The following is a 19,058-nucleotide window of genomic DNA, read 5'->3' as shown; positions in this document are numbered from 1 at the left end:
GAGAAGATTAACTGAGAAAAGTTGGTAAAAGTTGAAAGTTGTTATCATGTTATTAGAAGTTTCTGTTTGTAACTGTTATCTGTGTAGGAGATAGCCTGTGGTCTGATTGATTCGGTCTACGTGACCCACGTCTCTTCTGTTGATTCTTGAATACCATCATTCTTACCTCGTCTTGGTGTTATAGGGTACAGCTAAATAGAAATGTAGTTTTACGCCAACTTTCGGTATCTTGAGCTAAAGAGAAGACAACGTGATTATCAAAATTACAACCAGAGCCTTGTAAGATGTCATGTCAATTTGAATTACTGAATGTTTCTACATCTTATTGTGCTGAAAAGAGAAGACAACTCCATGCAGTGCATAATGAGGAAAAAGAGTCTTTTCCTTTAGATTGTCTAATACCGAGAGACTGTCTAATGCCGAGAGACTGTCTAATACCGAGAGACTGTCTAATGTCGAGAGACTGTCTAATGCCGAGAGACTGTCTAATGCCGAGAGACTGTCTAATGCCGAGAGACTGTCTAATGCCGAGAGACTGTCTAATTCCGAGAGACTGTCTAATGCCGAGAGACTGTCTAATGCCGAGAGACTGTCTAATGCCGAGAGACTGTCTAATGCCGAGAGACTGTCTAATACCGAGAGACTGTCTAATGCCGAGAAATGGTAGATAGATCACGGGATGGGGTCGTATTGTATCTTCATTAGGGCGTGGCGTAAAAGTTGCTTCATACTGTGTATGTTTGGAAAAGATACTAGCTTACAATTACACCATACCAAATCTGTTTTAAAACTTAAAACACTGCGCGACATATGGTATAACCGTCAGTCTCTATACAGTGTGCTATGGGGGAAATAGATTTAGACTGACAACCTACAAAAACTAGACAACATATGATATAACTATCAGAATTACACGTTGGATTGTGATCTGTTAAACCCTAGACCTCACAGAGTGTTACAGTATACTCTACCAGATTGTCTAGTATATAGTACATCTTCACGATGTCAAACTATTAAGAACTGCGTCTAATACCTTGACTGTAAAGTCACCTTTCTTGAATCACGGAAGTATTGAAATGCAGCGATTTGATTGTTGTGTACGCTACAGAATACAGCCAGACAGAGCAACCTGCAGAATGACAATTGTCTGCGTTTGTAAGAAGGGTCTATGATTGGCTGTATTCGCCAGCGCACAATCCAATCAAATCGTTGCATTTACACCTCACCCAGACCTCACAGAGTGTTACAGTATACTCTACCAGATTGTCTAGTATATAGCACATCTTCACGATGTCAAACTATTAAGAACTGCGTCTAATACCTTGACTGTAAAGTCACCTTTCTTGAATCACGGAAGTATTGAAATGCAGCGATTTGATTGTTGTGTACGCTACAGAATACAGCCAGACAGAGCACCCTGCAGAATGACAATTGTCTGCGTTTGTAAGAAGGGTCTATGATTGGCTGTATTCGCCAGCGCACAATCCAATCAAATCGTTGCATTTACACCTTCGTGATACAAAAAGGTGGCTATTACAGGTATAAACGCTGTTCGTATTAGTTTGATATTGTGAAGATGGTGTTCTATATGGTATAGCTATTCTACCACCTGGTTAGAAAGTTTTATGGTCGACTACCTTGTATCTCAGATAACTAATCTCCATCAATTACTCTTCCTTATCTTCTACTGATAAACATTCGTACGGTCCACAAACCAACATGGGAAAGTCTTACAAACGTGTGAAGCAACAGATTTGGAACTGCACAACGCAGTGGAACTAATGACCAAAGGAAAACACTATGAGTAACTGATGACCCCGCTATCAAGCCCCAAAGTGGCTAACCTATTGTTAATTTCTAAACAGTTGAAACCGTTTACTACCCATTTAAACTCCTTATTTTGTCTCTTTTCAGACTGGTTTGTTGCATACAGAAACCGAGCAGTATTTTATAGAACCAGTTAAAGGCCACGACTGGAAGACCAACCCTCAACATCCACATATAGTTTATAAACGATCCGCTCTGCCAGAGCATTGGGATATACTCAGAGCTACAGAGAACATTGTTAATCAACATACTGAAGATCATGGTTCCTGTGGAGTCACAGGTAAGTGATAATATTTTTTTCATATATTACAGAAGTGTGATTAATTACATTACTGATGATTTTTATTGTCATTATAATTGTATATGGTGTATTACTCTTGACTTTTATTGGATACAACGTTTCAACAATTTACGTTTGTATACTTCGGCTGTTTTAGTAGGTGCTACAAAGATGTTAAAATTAACATGCTCAATAACCGCATGTCTGACATGGTGTACCTCTCCTGAGTATACAACTCAATGTTGTTGTACTTTAATATCTATATATCTTTATGGAATTTCTATTTTAAATGTTTTGTCTATCTGTGAATCGATTAGCATTGTGGAATAATAATTAGCACTTATCTTGTATTGATAAAAAAAGCTGGTGGTGAAGGCAGAGTCAAGATAAAATGATAAAACCATAAAGTTATTGGCAATGTAACACTATTAAACTACCAAACAAACATTTTTAACCTGTAAACTCCAGGGAAGGGGTACCTTGTTGAAATAGCTAGAAGCCAAAAAAATAGTTCAATCTACCTGGATATAGTACATATCATATTAACAAGCAACTACAAAACGCCTAACAGTTATAAACAAATTTACAAAAATTAAATGAAAAGAGAAGGCGATAACAGATCCCCTTGTCTCATGCCTTAGATGCTTTCATGGACACAAATCATAAAAAGGGCTCATTTATTGAAAATACCTTCAAAGCAACTATGTGATTTTAAGCTGACATTTTTCGAACATTAAATGATAGAGGAAGGAGATTAAAAACCCAACTCTTTATGCACTTTATATGAAAAGAGAAGGTTGTAAAAGGTATCCTTGTCCTACGCCGTGTAAACATCATTTTATTCCCGTCAGCTCCAGTCCTATTTTTGACGAGGTTTAAATGAAGACACAGGTTGCAGGCCATATGTTGATTTAATTTAATTCGTATGTTTAATTAAGTCAATTACTACAACTCTTCACACGTGTAGGGTGGGAATTCTTTCCTCGGTTTTTGAATGAAACAAATGGTTTAACTGCATGACACGGCAGGTGTAGGCTGCATGTCAAAACATTGATAACTCGTTAAACGCCGACTCCCAGGAGTGGGAGACTTTTAATTTTTACAGACTATGTCTCAAGATGTTTAAAGAAAAACCTCAGCTATTTATAATTGTCAAAGCTGAGATTGTCAAGATGTCATGATTGCACCCTTGTACACACACCAGAATTTCGCAAATTCGTCAGAGAAGTTTCAGACAGCCATTACATTGTATCAGAAAGCCCTGGTACCGATGAATGAGTCTCTGCAATCCGTCTACGATTCCGGGCAGTCTTAGCGACCTATTGCTCATTTTAAAACATTACATAGAAAGCATTGAAAGCATCAGCGGAATGTTATGAGAAAAACAAGTGCGCTGGCATCGGGAATGTGTCTCCGCAATTCGTCTACCGTTCCAGACAATTCTGAGGCGCTTCCAGCTGCTCACAGTTCAGACATATGTTGTTAGTACAGGATTGTAAATATTTTAAAACGCATTCCATTATCTATTAATGGGCCATAAAACTTGAATCTATTTTATAGAAAAACATTCGTTTTATCTCGCCTAGGTTCTGTTACGATTACATGCATTCTGTTACCATAGTCAGAATTCTACTTCACATTCCTTAAACGTGACAAGGTGGAAAACAGGGTTGGCATGTGGCAACAACTTATAAATTGTAATTTGATGATTGGAGTTTTATTTCTAACCTTGCTGACTATCGTCTCATCATACGACGACATGGTCGTTTATAACCACTGCGACAGAATAGCCTGTTTAGCTGCTACCGTCTCCGAAATAGAGCCCCTCCATCTACCATCATGCCCCTGGATTTCCAAAAAAGGTTTGGACTCAACAGACATACCCCAGACGTTTTTTTAAAACACAGATATAATCAGACATAGTTTTAAATATTAAAAATGTTCAAGTCATTATTCTATTTATAGACAGCCATTACCGCCATAAGTGATGATTATTGCCTTTATGGACAGCTATTAATGCCATGTCAAGTACTTTTCAAATAAATGTCTTACAAATTGTGAATAATTAATCTATTTATGAGATGGTGTTAATGCAAGTTCGTATCACAAGGGGAAACTAGAGGATAATCATAAAAACACATTATACGAAATCCAAATATGACACAAGCGTTATTCATACATAACTATCAAAGCAAACTAAACAATGTTTAGGCAGATAGCTGATCAATTTTGTATCTATCCAATCGGGATGGTCCATATAGATAACATCTTGTATTTATTTCATATTGATTTTACCGTACTTATAACTATTAACGCTGCATGATGGCTGATGCACGTGTAAATTGAATCCTAACCTCGTTTCAGTTCAGATTATTTTATACAATTTCAGATGCATCTAAAAGAGATTTTACACAAAGAGAAAAATGGGAAAAGCATCACCGACATCACAGTTATAAAAACGAAAGTAAAAATAAAAATCACAGACGTAAAAAGAGGTCAATATCAACTGAGAAGTACGTGGAAACTCTGGTCGTGGTGGATCCAGTCATGACCAATTATTATAAAAATGAAGATTTAGAGAATTATGTTTTAACTGTTATGAATATGGTAAGAAATCTTATAGAAATATTCTATCTCGATCTTATTGTCTTACGTGAAGGTTGTGAAGATTAATATAAGTCTGGGTTTAGTGTTGTGTAACAAATGAACTTGCATCAATAAAAGGTTTATTTGTATCAGCAACAGATGGACTCTTATATCGATCATAGACAAACTACCGAACTCTGCAATGTAAATTTACTTTAAAACAATAACTGCACTTGACAAGGGCCAGGCGTATACCATGTGCAATAAAGGACTCGTTGCTGCACAAATGTGTCCCATTTCCAAATATCAAGTATGCTTTAATATTAATACTTCACTCAGAGTCTTAGTTTTCCGAACTTTCAAACGAGATTATGCTATTCAGTTTATGAATTTGTCATCAAGATTGTTGTTTCATTATGCACGTGTATTCTATACTGTATGACCTAATTTCTAGGTGGCGACATTATTCCATGATGCCAGTATTGGTAATGCTGTAAATATAGTTATTGTAAGAATCATGATTCTCGAAGACGATCAGGTAAGCTCAGATTTAAATCTTGAATGAAGTCGTTAAGTAATGATAAAGGGTTGAATAAGCGTGACATTTCCGCCATCGTTGATTTGGAAAAGGTTACGTGTAATATCAGGTGCAAAGGGTTATTATCTGGCTGTATTGGAGGAAATATATCGAGCATATGGTTTAAAAGTTTAGGCATATGGTTTAAAAGTTTAGGCTGTAGACATTCAGCGAGAATATTTAATGGTTAACTGGTAGAGTTATGTCCCATTTGTAGATTGATTCAGATGCTCCTACTCTAATATTAATCCAAGCTAAAAAAATTATGATAGATATACAACACTCAAACTGTGTGTCACTAGCTAGACAGGGCATGTTCAATCTTGATACCACTCAGCACATCGCTTACAGTTTATAAGTAATATATTTTATTTATTTCAAGGACGCTCTAACCATTACTCACCATGCTGATAATTCATTGAGAAGTTTTTGTAAATGGCAGAAGTCGATCAACTTCCCGGATGAAGATCATCCCAACCATCATGATGTCGCTTTGTTGCTTACAAGGTAGGAAATCATTTCTATAATTGTGACTTTGGATCTGATAATATACGAACGAGAAGCTGTTGAAATGATTGTTATAATCTTATAAAAAATAACTGTCATGGAAAGATCAATACCAAAGTTGCCAAGTACCAGTCAACAGGCAATTTCGTCAGCATATAGTTGTCACAAAATCACGACACAATACGACTTCTTTCTTGTATAGATCCAAGTATTGATGTAAATCCGCGCTCTTTATGATTCCAGACATAATATCTGTTCTCGGATGAATGAACCATGTAGTACCCTGGGGCTGGCTCAAGTAGCAGGGTTATGTCAGTCACATAGATCCTGTAACATCAACGAAGATACAGGACTAGCTCTAGCTTTTACCATAGCTCACGAACTTGGACACAAGTAAGTAAAGTTATTAATATTCAAAATATCTTAGTCAGCTTTTTGGTCTTTCTTAATACAAGTTCATTAGGCCGTCATCCTTCGAGTTAAACAATAGGGCGCATCCTGTTATCAAACGGACCAGACTGGATTCATCGTCTACTTCCTCTGAAAAAATAGATAACCAGTCGTAAAATAGCTATTGACTGGTGCTTCATCCAAGCAAATAGAAGATGCTATGTCATCCGTCCCCTTATTACAGAACCCCTGCAACTTACGCCCTTGCATTATCGCTTTGAATATTTGAATGAGTTGTCCTTCTGAATCAACCCCCGGCTCTGGTGTTGCATACCCCTTGTCATATTCATCCAGTCTTACAGTATATGTTAAACCTGTATCTTTTTTAGTTTTGGTATGAAACATGATCTACAGAACAGTGAGTGTGAGTCTCCGGAACATGAACAGTACATCATGGCACCACATCTAGTAGCAGATAGTACTCCTTTAAAATGGTCCAACTGTAGTCGAGTTGCCATTACCAAGTTCTTAGAGTAAGTTATGATAATCCACACAAAATAGACTTGTAAGCAGGATGGACAGAATTGGGATTCCAGGGAGGTGACGATGTGGACTCACTGGACAGTCTACGACCCAGTCCAATAATCACGATCAGTTATTTAACCCAAATGACTCCAATTGTCAATTGATTTCAGACTAACAGCGCAATCATTGGATTATAATCGAGTTCAGCACTGCACTAAGAGAAACAAAGTACAACTCCTATGATTCATTATGATATTTACACGGATTAAGAATCATATTGTTATTTACAATGAAAGCCTTTATTTATTTCTCCAGTCGAGAATGGGGATACTGTCTGGATGACGAACCTTCATCCAATGAGTTCACCTACCCAGCTAAACCAGCAGGTATCATGTATGATGCTGACCATCAGTGTCGTCTGCTGTATAATGATGATGCTGCTCTCTGCGAGGGAATTGAGGTCATAGAAGTAAGTTAGAGTCCGTTATTGTTATTGTTATTGTTAGAGGTCAATGGCCGCTTTCACAAAATATTTTACGACCACTAGTGAATCCAAGTGAGAATGTTATCATAAACTTTAAAGTGCAATATTCCTAAGACCAAGTAAGCTCTCGTCCAAGACGGGCAAAGACCACGGGGACAAGATTGCGTAGGTGACCGTGATCTGGGCGATAAGACTTGTGATTTTTGTAAACTTGCTCCTTCTGTCTGTTTTCACGTTTATGACAGTTATTTCCATGGTTACAGTATTCAAGTTATTGCTATCATTCTCAAACGATTGCTCAAACCAAAATTGTGATCTACTGTTTTTCGTTCGTTACATTTTGAATTTAACATGCTGTTATCCGTCTTCTTTTTTTCTGGGGTTACATTAGACGTTTTGATTAACCGTTAACCCTACAATTTTGTTTTATCAATTACAGAATATTTGTAATACATTATGGTGTAGAGTTAACAATAAATGTTCCACCAAACTTCAGGCGGCTGCCGAGGGAACAATCTGTGGGGACAACAGGGTAAGACACAATTCATTTACTTATCTTAATTGTTCGGCAACATAATTCGCGTCACTCCTGTCAATGATACAACCATGAGAGGCTTTCTAGATTAACAGGACACAAAGTCGTCAAACAGAACATCGAAATGATGAAAATGGAAGCTGAAAGTGTATTGATACACTTAAAAAGTTTTTATTTCAATCAGAACTGTATAATTGATGACGCTCTATTTCAGTGGTGTTACGCTGGTAAATGTGTAGAGATTGGAGAGAGACCGGATGCTATTAATGGAGAATGGGGGGAGTGGGGCAGTTGGTCGGATTGCACTCGATCCTGTGGTGCAGGTATCACTTTAGCTGAAAGACATTGTGAAAACCCCCAGTAAGTTTTACTTTCATGATATTATTATATTCAAGTATCTGTTTGACTATATTAACCCGGGAAAGTGTCAGAATAGGAGATTGATAGCCAGGTATTCCCAGACCTAAATCTAGATTTGAAGAAATACACTAATCTGATTGGATGAAACTGTTCTGTTTGTTTCAGGCCGTCTAACGGAGGTAAATATTGTCTAGGAGAAAGAAAAAGATACAGAATCTGTAACAGTCAGGTAAGACCATCATATATTATTATCCTGAAAACTTTTTGGGAATGTAAAAGCAGTATACGAATCTCTTACCAACCTCAGATTTCTTTATTGGTAAAGGTTCTATGGTTGTAGCTCGGCTCAGGTCTACAATACAGAAATTGTCATTTTTCGTGGTCAACTGCGACCGATCCTTTGAAATACCGAGTCGAGCTTATAACGTTGTCTAATGTAGCTACATGTATTTATAAAGACATTTTTTTCTATTTACAGCCATGTCCAGAAATAAACCCCAACTTCCGACAACATCAGTGTTCAGAATTTAATAAAATACCGTATAAAAATGGTCTACATGAATGGATAACAGTACCAACACCGAGTAAGTTGAGCTCATTTCGGTGGTATTTTATACAGATTTTAAGCAAAAAGTCTTAGTAATGATTTTACAAGGATAACAACTTCAGGACCACAAGAATACTGTCTGACCAAAGAGCGCATTCATATTAATAGCTCCATGTAGGAAAATAGACCGTTTAACGTTTCTTCTATTTCGTTCTATATTTTTAGGTACCCCGTGTCAGCTCCACTGTAAACCCAGAGACAAGTTTTTCTCTGTCTTGTTAAAGGATACAGTAACAGATGGAACACCTTGTCTTCCTGGAACTAGGAATATGTGTATCAGTGGTCGATGTAGGGTAAGTACAATATTATTTGGAACCTGGATCATTCAAGATTGGTTAACAAGTTTCCCTCGGCAATATTGTGCTGTTTCTGCATTTGCATTTGCTCTGATGGTGAATCTCATTGTTTCTGTGTTTCTAGCATGTAGGATGTGACTGGGTAATAGATTCTAGTGCTGTGGAAGATATTTGTGGTGTTTGTTATGGTGATGGTTCAACCTGTAAAACAGTCAAACATCAGTTTAATTTCACTGAAAAACTCGGTAAGTACAGACACATTTATAATTTATCTACAAAAAAAGGATATATACAGAGAGGGCTATAACAACACCCACGGACAGGGATTCAATTTAGATTTATCAAAATACTGACATTCATTTCAGATTTCAGACTCTTTTTCCATTTTTCTCCCGAAATTTAGATTTTTCTGGCGTACTGAAGAAAGTGTCGTTTTCTTGTTTTGACTTTGATTTCAATATTTTCTATGAATCTCCAGGTTATGTAGAAGCAGCAGTTATACCTGCCGGAGCCAGAAACATCCGAGTAGAAGAGGTGGCTGAAGCTAATAATTTCCTAGCGTTAAAGAATGACGATGATGTGTATTACCTAAACGGTCATTGGTTTATTCAGTGGAGCGGGGATTACGAGGTAGCAGGTACTATAGTACATTATACTCGTACTGGAAACAGCAAGGAGAAATTCATGGCTCCAGGTCCTATTAAAGAACCTCTTCACGTGATGGTAAGTGACAGACAGGAACTCTTGAAATAGATTTCCGTAGAATTGAGAACTGTAATCTTTTAGTACATGTACTTCGAGAATATGTCGTATATATAATTATTAGGACAGGGTCAATGATCTATACCCATTTATAGCTGGGTTGACTGGAATAATGAGAAAGGTCATCCTCATCAGAACAGATAAGGCGTATGAGCAAAGACTGCAAATTAACTTACCAGAAGCGATGACTCAACAAGCTTGCTGTGTATTAATATAAATATCTGTATCAACAGCCTTCATTTGAATTCCAATTCACCCTTGATATTTACAGTTGCTGTTACAAACAGATAACCAAGGAATAGAGTTTGAGTATACTGTACCCAAAGAGAATGCTACAGACAACACTAAACCTGTATTTAATTGGCAGTATACAGCTCTCTCTCATTGTACAGTTTCTTGTGGTGGAGGTAAGTTTCTTCATTCTTTAGTTCTACCTATCGTCTCTTCAACACTCCGTACCGACCCATTGTTCTTTCAGCATGTCCAAAACATATTTATATCGTGTTTCACGTTGACAGGTTAACCTTTTATTAAGGACCAAAGTAATAAATTTTCATGATGTCACGTGATATTCAAACTGGCTACTATCACAAAATTTTAACGTCGAATGATTTTATAGTGCCTCAAATTGAAAATCAGAATTTGATTTATCACCAAAATCAATGAAGTTCATTAACCGATCAAATTACTTTTTATTGGCACACTTTTCAGAGAGTCCACATAGCTAATAATGTTTACGTGGTATTTGGGTTTGTCAACTCAGCATCCCTTTCAAAGAGTCCACATATCTAAATTATGTTTATTGGTATATAGCCTGGTCAACTGACCATCCCTTTCAGAGAGTCCACATAGCTAATAATGTTTATTTGATATATTTGTCCACCAGGAATGAAGAGATCACGAGTAGTATGTACAGAGATAGAAGCTGGAGTGGTTGATGATGAATATTGTAATGGAACCAAACCAGATGATAAATCACAGGCCTGTAATGAACACCTCTGTCCTCCCATGTAAGTTTAATATTTGTCTTGTTCTGTGGATCCGTTGTAACGTTTACATTTAAACACTAGGAAAGAACTGGCTCGGCCATACCACTTTCAAAATGTTTATCAATTTACTTAGTGAAAGAGTAGCCTGTTGCCTCCTGGAAAATTTTGTGTCTCACTGCTCGGCCCCCTCAATTAATGTTTCCTAGAACCTCCACTGGTTCCTGGTCAAATCTCATAGAATTGATCTTTCTCTGAGTATCCGTACCCATTTACAACTGGGTTGACTTGGTCGGAACTATGTCTTGTATTAGATCATGAAATTTTTACATTCCATAACCATGTTTATCCAACTATTACCTTTTGTTAAGGTGGTGGACTGGCCCCTGGCAGAGATGTTCAGTTACTTGTGGTCCAGGGGGCATGCATCGTCGAACTGTCATCTGTGTTCGGAGTGTCAAACCAGATGAACAGATAGCCTTGGAGGATGAGAAATGTCTTGGGCTGACCAAACCTACAGAAATAGAGCCTTGTCATCATAAAGAGTCTTGTCCCGGTTTTACTAAGTGGATCGCAGGTGAATGGTCCACGGTGAGTACTATTTCTTATTTCTAAATAAGCTGGTGAAGACCTTGGGTGCGGAAAAACAAAGATGGTTCCCAATACACATACAAACTGTGTAATGCCTATTAACAATCCCTTTGATAGTTTCATCTAATTGATTATTATTTATTCTCAGTGTAAAAATAATCCATGTATCAAGAAACATCGTAAAGTAGAATGTGACAGTCCAACTGTAGGTTGTGATATGATGAAGAAACCGATAGGAGAACTTCCCTGTAGTAATATCACTTGTGGACAATGGGTTACCACAGACTGGTCAAATGTAAGTATAAAATCAAAGTTCTAACAATCGATCCGCAAAACGAAATCCAATCCCGAAATCCAAAATAATAGTTTGGCAATACATTGGTAGCAGCTAATGAACCATTCGTTAGAAGTAAATCAATCGTAAGTCAGCAAGTATTTCATAATGAAATGTGGTATCAGGTATCTAGAAGAGAAAGAATATAAGATGTGAGCACCGCCAAAATATTGGTATATTTAACACGAGACATTCAATTTGAATAAAACACAGCCCATTCCAGGATCATTACTCGTTCTCGCCACCAAAAGTAATGTCATTATTCTTACAGTGCAGTGCACAATGTGGTAAAGGTACGAGAAGTCGAAGTGTAATTTGTGAAGGAAGTGACGTTTGTAATGTCGATATTAAACCTCTGACGGAGGAAGAATGTATTGAAGACCCGTGTCCAGGAACAACTCAATCCTCGGACGAGAACAGAGCAGACGAAGTCGACTTGACCATTCAGGATACTATCAATTCAAAGGGAGACAACAAAAACATAACGGTGGAGATGAAAAACGCTCTCAAAATCTTAAATGGTGAAGAGAAGCCGCTTGAGATGGGATCAGACACGGTTCAGATTGGGTTAGCGAGTGAAGAACTCGTACCGGAAGTGCCGAGTGTATCACCGGAAGTAGAGAAAGAGGAAGGTCACAAGCATCGTCACGATCATGGGAAGAAGCATCGACACAAATCAGATACCGTCGTCTCTCCTGACCTATTGGATCCTGAGAAGAATCCACCTGAAATCTTTGGGATAAAAGAAGGCGGAGATTACACTGAAGACTCCGAGGATGACACTGAGGATGAAGATGTAGTTGATCCTGAATTTAATAAATATTCTTGGAAAACTGGAAACTGGTTGGAGGTTAGAATTCTTTGATCATATCGTATCCTGAAGCACTATGTAGAAATTGTGTCCATCGCATGAAATCTTTGTTCTGTCCAGGGGAATGAGTCAATGGGATAGTAATTGTAAATTGATACAGTCGAGAGTATCATTTCGAATCTTCGCTATTTATGCCCTTCAGTGGTTCTTATCGATATAATCGTTTCCACTTTCTTAATGCCAACTGAGGAAGCTAGTTAAGAGTTCTTAGTGGATTATAGTTACTTGAGGTTTTTCCTCTAAAGATTTTATAACGATTCGTAAAATTCATCTATGTGGGTTTTGTGGTTTATAGATGTTTCACTGTAATTTATGTATGTATATATTTTAGTGTAGCAAACCATGTGGCTCGAGTACCAGAACTAGAAGTATTAGCTGTATAGAAACACTGTCTGGTGTATCAGTAGCCACACATCATTGTATGATGGTAGACAGACCGAGTGAGGAGGAACGATGTCATCTCGATCCTTGTTTAAATTGGCAGGTCACTGACTGGGGACAGGTACGTCAAAATTAATCATCTTGAACGATTCGTTGCTTCTTGTGTGAAAAATTGTCTGTAGCTTCAAGGGGTTATCTACCCTACCCAAAAAAACTTGACTTTAATGTTCTTGTGATGTTATTGGTCAATCACTAAAATAGATTTTAAAATTAGTTTTACCATCAAAACAGATTACTGTACTTCATAAAATTTGAATTTTATCTTAGTAAATGAATTAAGTTTATCTGTTTTGTAGTGTTCAGCCACATGTGGTTACGCGACCCGATCACGTCATGTCCGATGTCAGGCTAGAGAGAGATGTGACCCATCAGAGAAACCCAAGTTAGTGGAAGAATGTCAACTACAGGATTGTTTAGCCTGGGTTTCTGGAGATTGGAGTGCTGTAAGTTGTAGGAACTTAAAATGTTTTTGTATTTAAGATTTGAGGTTTTTTCTATGAGGGGACATAATATTTGCTTCATGGGTGTTTCTTAAGTAAGGCTATTCTGATATATTAATATAATGTGTTGTCAATTTTGTAAATGTATTGGCATTGGAATGACTATTTCAGTGCACTAAGTCATGTGATGGTGGAGCACAAGAACGATTGGTTAAATGTGTAAATCTGACGTCACAGCAGTCGTCAGGAGGATGTAATCGAGGCTATAAACCAGCAGAAGAGCAGACGTGTAATGAAGATAAATGTCCCACTCAAACTGGAGGTTAGTTTTTACTTTCAGATGATGTAATATTGAGATGAGCACTAGAGATTGAGAAATATGCCTAATCCAAGAGTCTTCTATTTACAATCAAACATTCTCTGTGTAGACTTTTCACTTGGGCTGAATTCTGTAATACTCGCATGTCATGTGATAAACAATATTTAACCTTCATTTCTAAAAGCAAGTTTATAGTACACTTGTCAGCAGCTTGAGATACGTTTCACTGACATATATTAGAAAAAGAATAACAACCCCTCCCGTCTCTCCCGTCTCTCCCGTCTCTCCTGTCTCTCCCGTCTCCCCTGTCTCTCCTGTCTCTCCTGTCTCCCCTGTCTCCCCTGTCTCTCCTGTCTCTCCCGTCTCTCCTGTCTCTCCTGTCTCTCCTGTCTCTCCCGCCTCTCCCGCCTCTCCCGTCTCTCCCGTCTCTCCTGTCTCTCCCGTCTCTCCCGTCTCCCCCGTCTCTCCTGTCTCTCCTGTCTCTCCCGTCTCTCCCGTCCCTCCTGTCTCTCCTGTCTCTCCTGTCTCTCCTGTCTCTCCTGACTCTCCCGTCTCTTCTGTCTCTCCTGTCTCTCCTGTCGGCCCAAGTTATGTCTACACCACCGTAACTTACTACAATTCTATATTTCAGCATTAACAGTTACGTGTGAGACTAAAGAAATGAGTTATCGTGTATGTAGAATGTTAAAGAGACTAAACCACTGTAGTAAACCGTATGTGTTAGCTAAATGTTGCCGGACATGTGGAAATCATCGACGGGACAAAACTAGACCTAGTCTCAGTACAAGGTAACCCAAGTTGGGTTTCTATGGAAATACAATTAAAATGTGATAATGTGCTCAATTTTAGTATTGAAAATAAACAAAATAAATTTCAGTTGAAATTTGAATTTGATGAGTGCTATTCAATTGGTCAATACGGAATAATTGAAGCGATTTCATTGGTTGATGTTGAATAAATGGAGATTTCTCATTGGTTAATGCTGAATCAGCAGAGCAATTCCCATTGACCATTGCTGAATACTAATAATTGAAGAAATTTGATTGGTCAGATTAGAAAAAACTATTTGATTTGATTGGATGGAATTCTGTGAATCATGTGCTAGACCTGTGATTGGTTTGCGTGAAATGGAATTGACCAATGAAAACGATTAATGGATTATTTGAATGTGACTTTATATTACAATATGTCCAGTGAAGTTTAGTCATAATATTTTATGTATTTCAATATATTTTGTTATTTAACTCTCTTGTGTAACCATCATGACCATCATTGCTTAAAGTTTCTATCATGGTTGGTCGGAGCTATAGAGAATTGTTCTGGACCTGATCGCAGGTTTCTGTGTTCAGATTGCGTACACAAGAAAGCCTCTCGAACTGTGTAATATTTTGTTTGCGCTTGACAATGTAATAGAATGATACTGGATCTTAGATATATACATTTTTTATGAGTTGATGTCAATTTGTATCAATATAAGAACCATTTTAAGATTATCTGTCCTTTTAGAAGCCGAACTTTATGTCCGTATAAAATAACCGTTAAAACTCGATTTACCACCAATAGTCCGAAGATGATAAGTGGCAAGAGAGCTGCCATTAGATTGTGTGGAAAAGGTCAATGTTATAAATTACAGTGTAAACAAGTTACTTGATACCGGTAAAATATTTTCAACTTGATCAAGTCAACTATTGATAATCGTCATGTTATTTGTGTATATTAAGTGATATTATGTATTAAAATATTGTAGAAAATCACTTAGTTATATTTGTTTAACATATTGGGAAGGTCTGGGTTGGGTTGATGGAGCAGGGATTTGTATATGATGAACCATATTGGCTGTTGAAAACACCCCCCTCTTCGGTCCAAAGTTTGAGACTTTGTGACTTAAAATCACAAGTTAACTGAACTGGTCGTGTAGAGAAGTTTTGTAAATCCAGGATATTTAACGTGGGTACTTGAGGCGGAGTTGATTTTAAATTCCTATGGAGGAAATATTGTGGACGATGTCGAAAAACAAGGCCCATTCTAAAACCGATGTTTTATTCGATGACTAACATTCTTACAAATACTACATCGATGAATGTGTAAGCGTGCAGCATGCGGTCTCTCTTTCGAATGTCCTTCACACTAGGAGGTACGATGGGAACTAAGGTGTGCTCGATATCTGTACTGAAACAACCTCGAGTGGTTGCGCTCGAATACTAATTCTATTTTACACAGGAAGGATATATTTTTATCTAATTTGTGTTGATCGGAAGCCATCAATTTGTGAACAACAAAATAAATGTTTGTCAAAAAGTTCATTGGAATTAATTTTCAATGGATGACTGTTGTTTAACCTTTTTGATTCGAATGAATATTCAGTTCGTCTATAAGTTTTATACTATAAGATGGGGTTACGTTGTCAAGCGTTAATTACTGTTATGGTTCTGGGGTCTTATTCACTAATTCATACCTCAGAAAAATCTCCATTTTGACAAAAATACAATAAGCTTACTTACTAGTAAAATTAAATTAAAAATGAAACTAGTTTTTTACTACAACTAAATTTACATTTTAATCAGCAATCAGCAATTACAAAAAATCTAGTTTCTTTTTTTATATTTTGGGCTGATTCAGCAAAATTATTTTCCGTCAGTGTTTTATGTAAGAAAAGTCAACAAGGTTAAAGGTCATTTGATAAATGACACTTGTGTTGATATTAGACTAGAATGACGTAAAAGATGCCAACCAATCCCGGTTTATGTTTTTGTCAAAAAGTGATGCTTGGCCTAAAAAAATACCCTTGCTTTGTGATTGGTTGGAATCCAGAACAAAGCATTCTGATTGGTCAAATATTTTGACTCATAAAGATAGAGAATCCGGTGTAGATCATATAAAGCAGACGAATTTTTTTTTAAAAATATCAGTACCTACTAAATATTCGACTTGCTGTAATCTGTTTTACTTTCTGTTACTTACTGTTTTATCATATCATAAGGTAAGAATCATTTTTTCAAATTTTAAAAACTTTATTTGGTACATTAAAATTCTAATCAAAATTATCTTTAAATTTAGATCAATAACAGCTATTTTTGTGGTCAGTCTGTTTTGGTTGTGTTTAATTCTAGTATCTAATATTATATATTTTAGATGAAACAAGCTGTAATGTTATTGGGATGTTTGGTTGTTTTGGCTGTGTTCGATTCTAGTATCTAATATTATATATTTTAGATGAAACAAGCTGTAATGTTATTGGGATGTCTGGTTGTTTTGGCTGTGTTCGATTCTAGTTCTAGTTGGTTGGTTAGAGGCGACACGAGAAAGTAAGTAAACATAACATTTTCAAAACATTTCCATGGACAGATGCCTGCTCTAAAAACTGTGGAAGGGATGCTCAGTTATAAAAAAAATAGTAAGTTATAATCACAGGCTGGTATTCAGTATTCTGTAAGAGAGAGAGCATGGAATATAATTGGTACTGAGACAACTTGCTACTTCCTGTGATGATACCAGATGACTTCCTGTGATGATACCAGATGACTTCCTGTGATTCGATCGTATTCTCTCAGCAGTAGACATCCCTACACGCTATCAAAGTAATAGCTTGCTTCATTGTGCCCCCTTTTTTTCATGGGTATGGTTTGACATTGTCATTTAAGACTGGGTTGTTTCGTCTATTTGTTTTTGAGAAGGTAGACGTCGTATTCAGTCCTTCAGTCAACGTTGAATTCCTTATTTTGTTTAAATTTTGCTCTGGTTTCAAACTATAAAATATAATTTGTAAATTTCAGTTGTTTCTGTCGAGCAGTAAGTAATGATAACTATGGTAACGCAATCCACGATTTTGGTTCCATACAGAGTTGTCATGGTGTTCCAACTTGCGCGTGTCGTAGAAGTCAGATGATCACGTGTGGTATAGAGTGTGAAAGGAGGGTAAAGGAATGGTGTAGAGTGAGACATTCAGGTCGAACAGTTCGGGCTCATTACACTGCTAGTAGCTGTAACAGTGGGTACGGACATTCTACGTATCAATGTTAAAAGACACAAGAGTTTTACAAGATGGTGACGGTTTAGTTTTCTCAGAAATATCAAACTATCAGCTATATGTTATCAGCACTGTAATTAAATCTTGTTTCAATGAAGACAAGAATTTTACAAGATGGTGGCGGTTCTTTGTTATCTTCGAGTTCAAATACCAACAGCTATTTTGTTATCGTGTCTTGCTAAATCTAGAAACAATGGTAACGGATTACATATCAACATTATAAAGATTCTGTTTTTGTCAGGATGATAGTTCATTGAGATTTGTCAGCTTTGTTATCAGCCTGTTGAATTAAATCTTATATTAGGAGACATATCTGTATCAATGTTACTATAGACAAGTTCTTAGTGATGGTTGTATGAAGTTACTATATTACTAGCTGTGTTGTTTGTTGTTGGGGTTTGGGCAATGAGATCAAAATATTATCAATGATGGGTAGTTGATATTACCCTTCCCAGCATTCCCTTATTGGGAATTATACTAACTTATACTTGAATTCCCCGATATCCTGGTCCAATTATTTATAGATATCTCTTTAATAAAACTTTATTTTGTTCTGTAATGTGTTTGTCATTTTAAAGAATATCATTAAAATCTTTAAATCAAATCTTGGATCAAGCGTGATTGATAGGTGAGTGACAGGCGAGTATAATACTCATACAATATGTTAGAATCATAGACATACTAAACTAGACATACTAAACTAGACATACTAAACTAGACATACTAAACTAGACATGTGAACTGCTATAGTAATTACCACTGTCCTTACAAATTCCCATCACCACACACTGTACAGCATGCCCATCTTTAGAGACACCCTCTGGAACAGGGTAGAATTTCATTTTAGTGTATCCGCGAGTAATTGATATATAAAAGATTGGCCGGGGGGCTGGGGGGGAGGGTGTGAGAAGGTTGAGAATAAAGGCAAAAATCCTACATTCTATGCAATTTGAAGGAGTATTCTTTCAAGATTATTACATTTTGGCAAAATGCATATATACAATATATTACATGTTATTCGAGGCCTTTGGAAAATGCCCCATTTGAGTCGCCATCTTCCACCAATGTTGAATGTTCTATATTTGGCCCATCAACTGATGCACGAGTAACACAATATAAAAACCATACCCTACACAAACAGTACAGAAAACATACATCATCACAAAACAAAATTCCACAAAAATGAGAAATATTCTAAGTGTAAATAGGTGATGAAGTCAAAAACCTTGTTAATATGGCGGCTGCGAGGCTACTTTTCTTTTCCCACACGAATTCAGGCACGTTTATAGAAATACATTTAACCACAATCATTT

The 19,058-nt window shown here is 36.9% G+C and overlaps 3 protein-coding genes across 3 annotated transcripts; 2 read left to right on the top strand and 1 right to left on the bottom strand.

Moving 5' to 3' along the window:
- Positions 1-322: 322 nt before the first annotated feature.
- On the bottom strand, positions 323-658 carry LOTGIDRAFT_112651 (hypothetical protein; the record flags this gene model as incomplete). Its single annotated transcript, XM_009050366.1, has 1 exon — positions 323-658. A coding segment is annotated over one exon (336 nt), but the record flags the coding sequence as incomplete, so codon positions are not given.
- A 1,259-nt stretch (positions 659-1,917) lies between these two features.
- LOTGIDRAFT_112417 (hypothetical protein) lies at positions 1,918-12,512 on the top strand (the record flags this gene model as incomplete). Its single annotated transcript, XM_009050365.1, has 18 exons — positions 1,918-2,107; positions 4,497-4,714; positions 5,148-5,231; positions 5,653-5,777; positions 6,021-6,170; positions 6,557-6,700; positions 7,008-7,152; positions 7,616-7,708; positions 7,926-8,071; positions 8,237-8,300; positions 8,550-8,655; positions 8,844-8,971; positions 9,099-9,219; positions 9,453-9,697; positions 10,008-10,143; positions 10,623-10,746; positions 11,094-11,313; positions 11,919-12,512. Coding segments are annotated over 18 exons (3,033 nt in total), but the record flags the coding sequence as incomplete, so codon positions are not given.
- A 3,303-nt stretch (positions 12,513-15,815) lies between these two features.
- LOTGIDRAFT_157700 (hypothetical protein) lies at positions 15,816-17,738 on the top strand (the record flags this gene model as incomplete). Its single annotated transcript, XM_009050364.1, has 3 exons — positions 15,816-15,869; positions 16,932-17,023; positions 17,492-17,738. 3 exons carry the CDS (start codon positions 15,816-15,818, stop codon positions 17,736-17,738), a joined length of 393 nt encoding a protein of 130 aa, XP_009048612.1.
- Between the last annotated feature and the right edge of the window lie 1,320 nt (positions 17,739-19,058).

Source organism: Lottia gigantea (genome assembly GCF_000327385.1).
Source record: "Lottia gigantea unplaced genomic scaffold LOTGIsca_15, whole genome shotgun sequence".
In the NCBI taxonomy this organism is placed as follows: Eukaryota; Metazoa; Mollusca; class Gastropoda; family Lottiidae; genus Lottia; species Lottia gigantea.
This window is presented reverse-complemented; position numbering and strand designations above follow the sequence as displayed.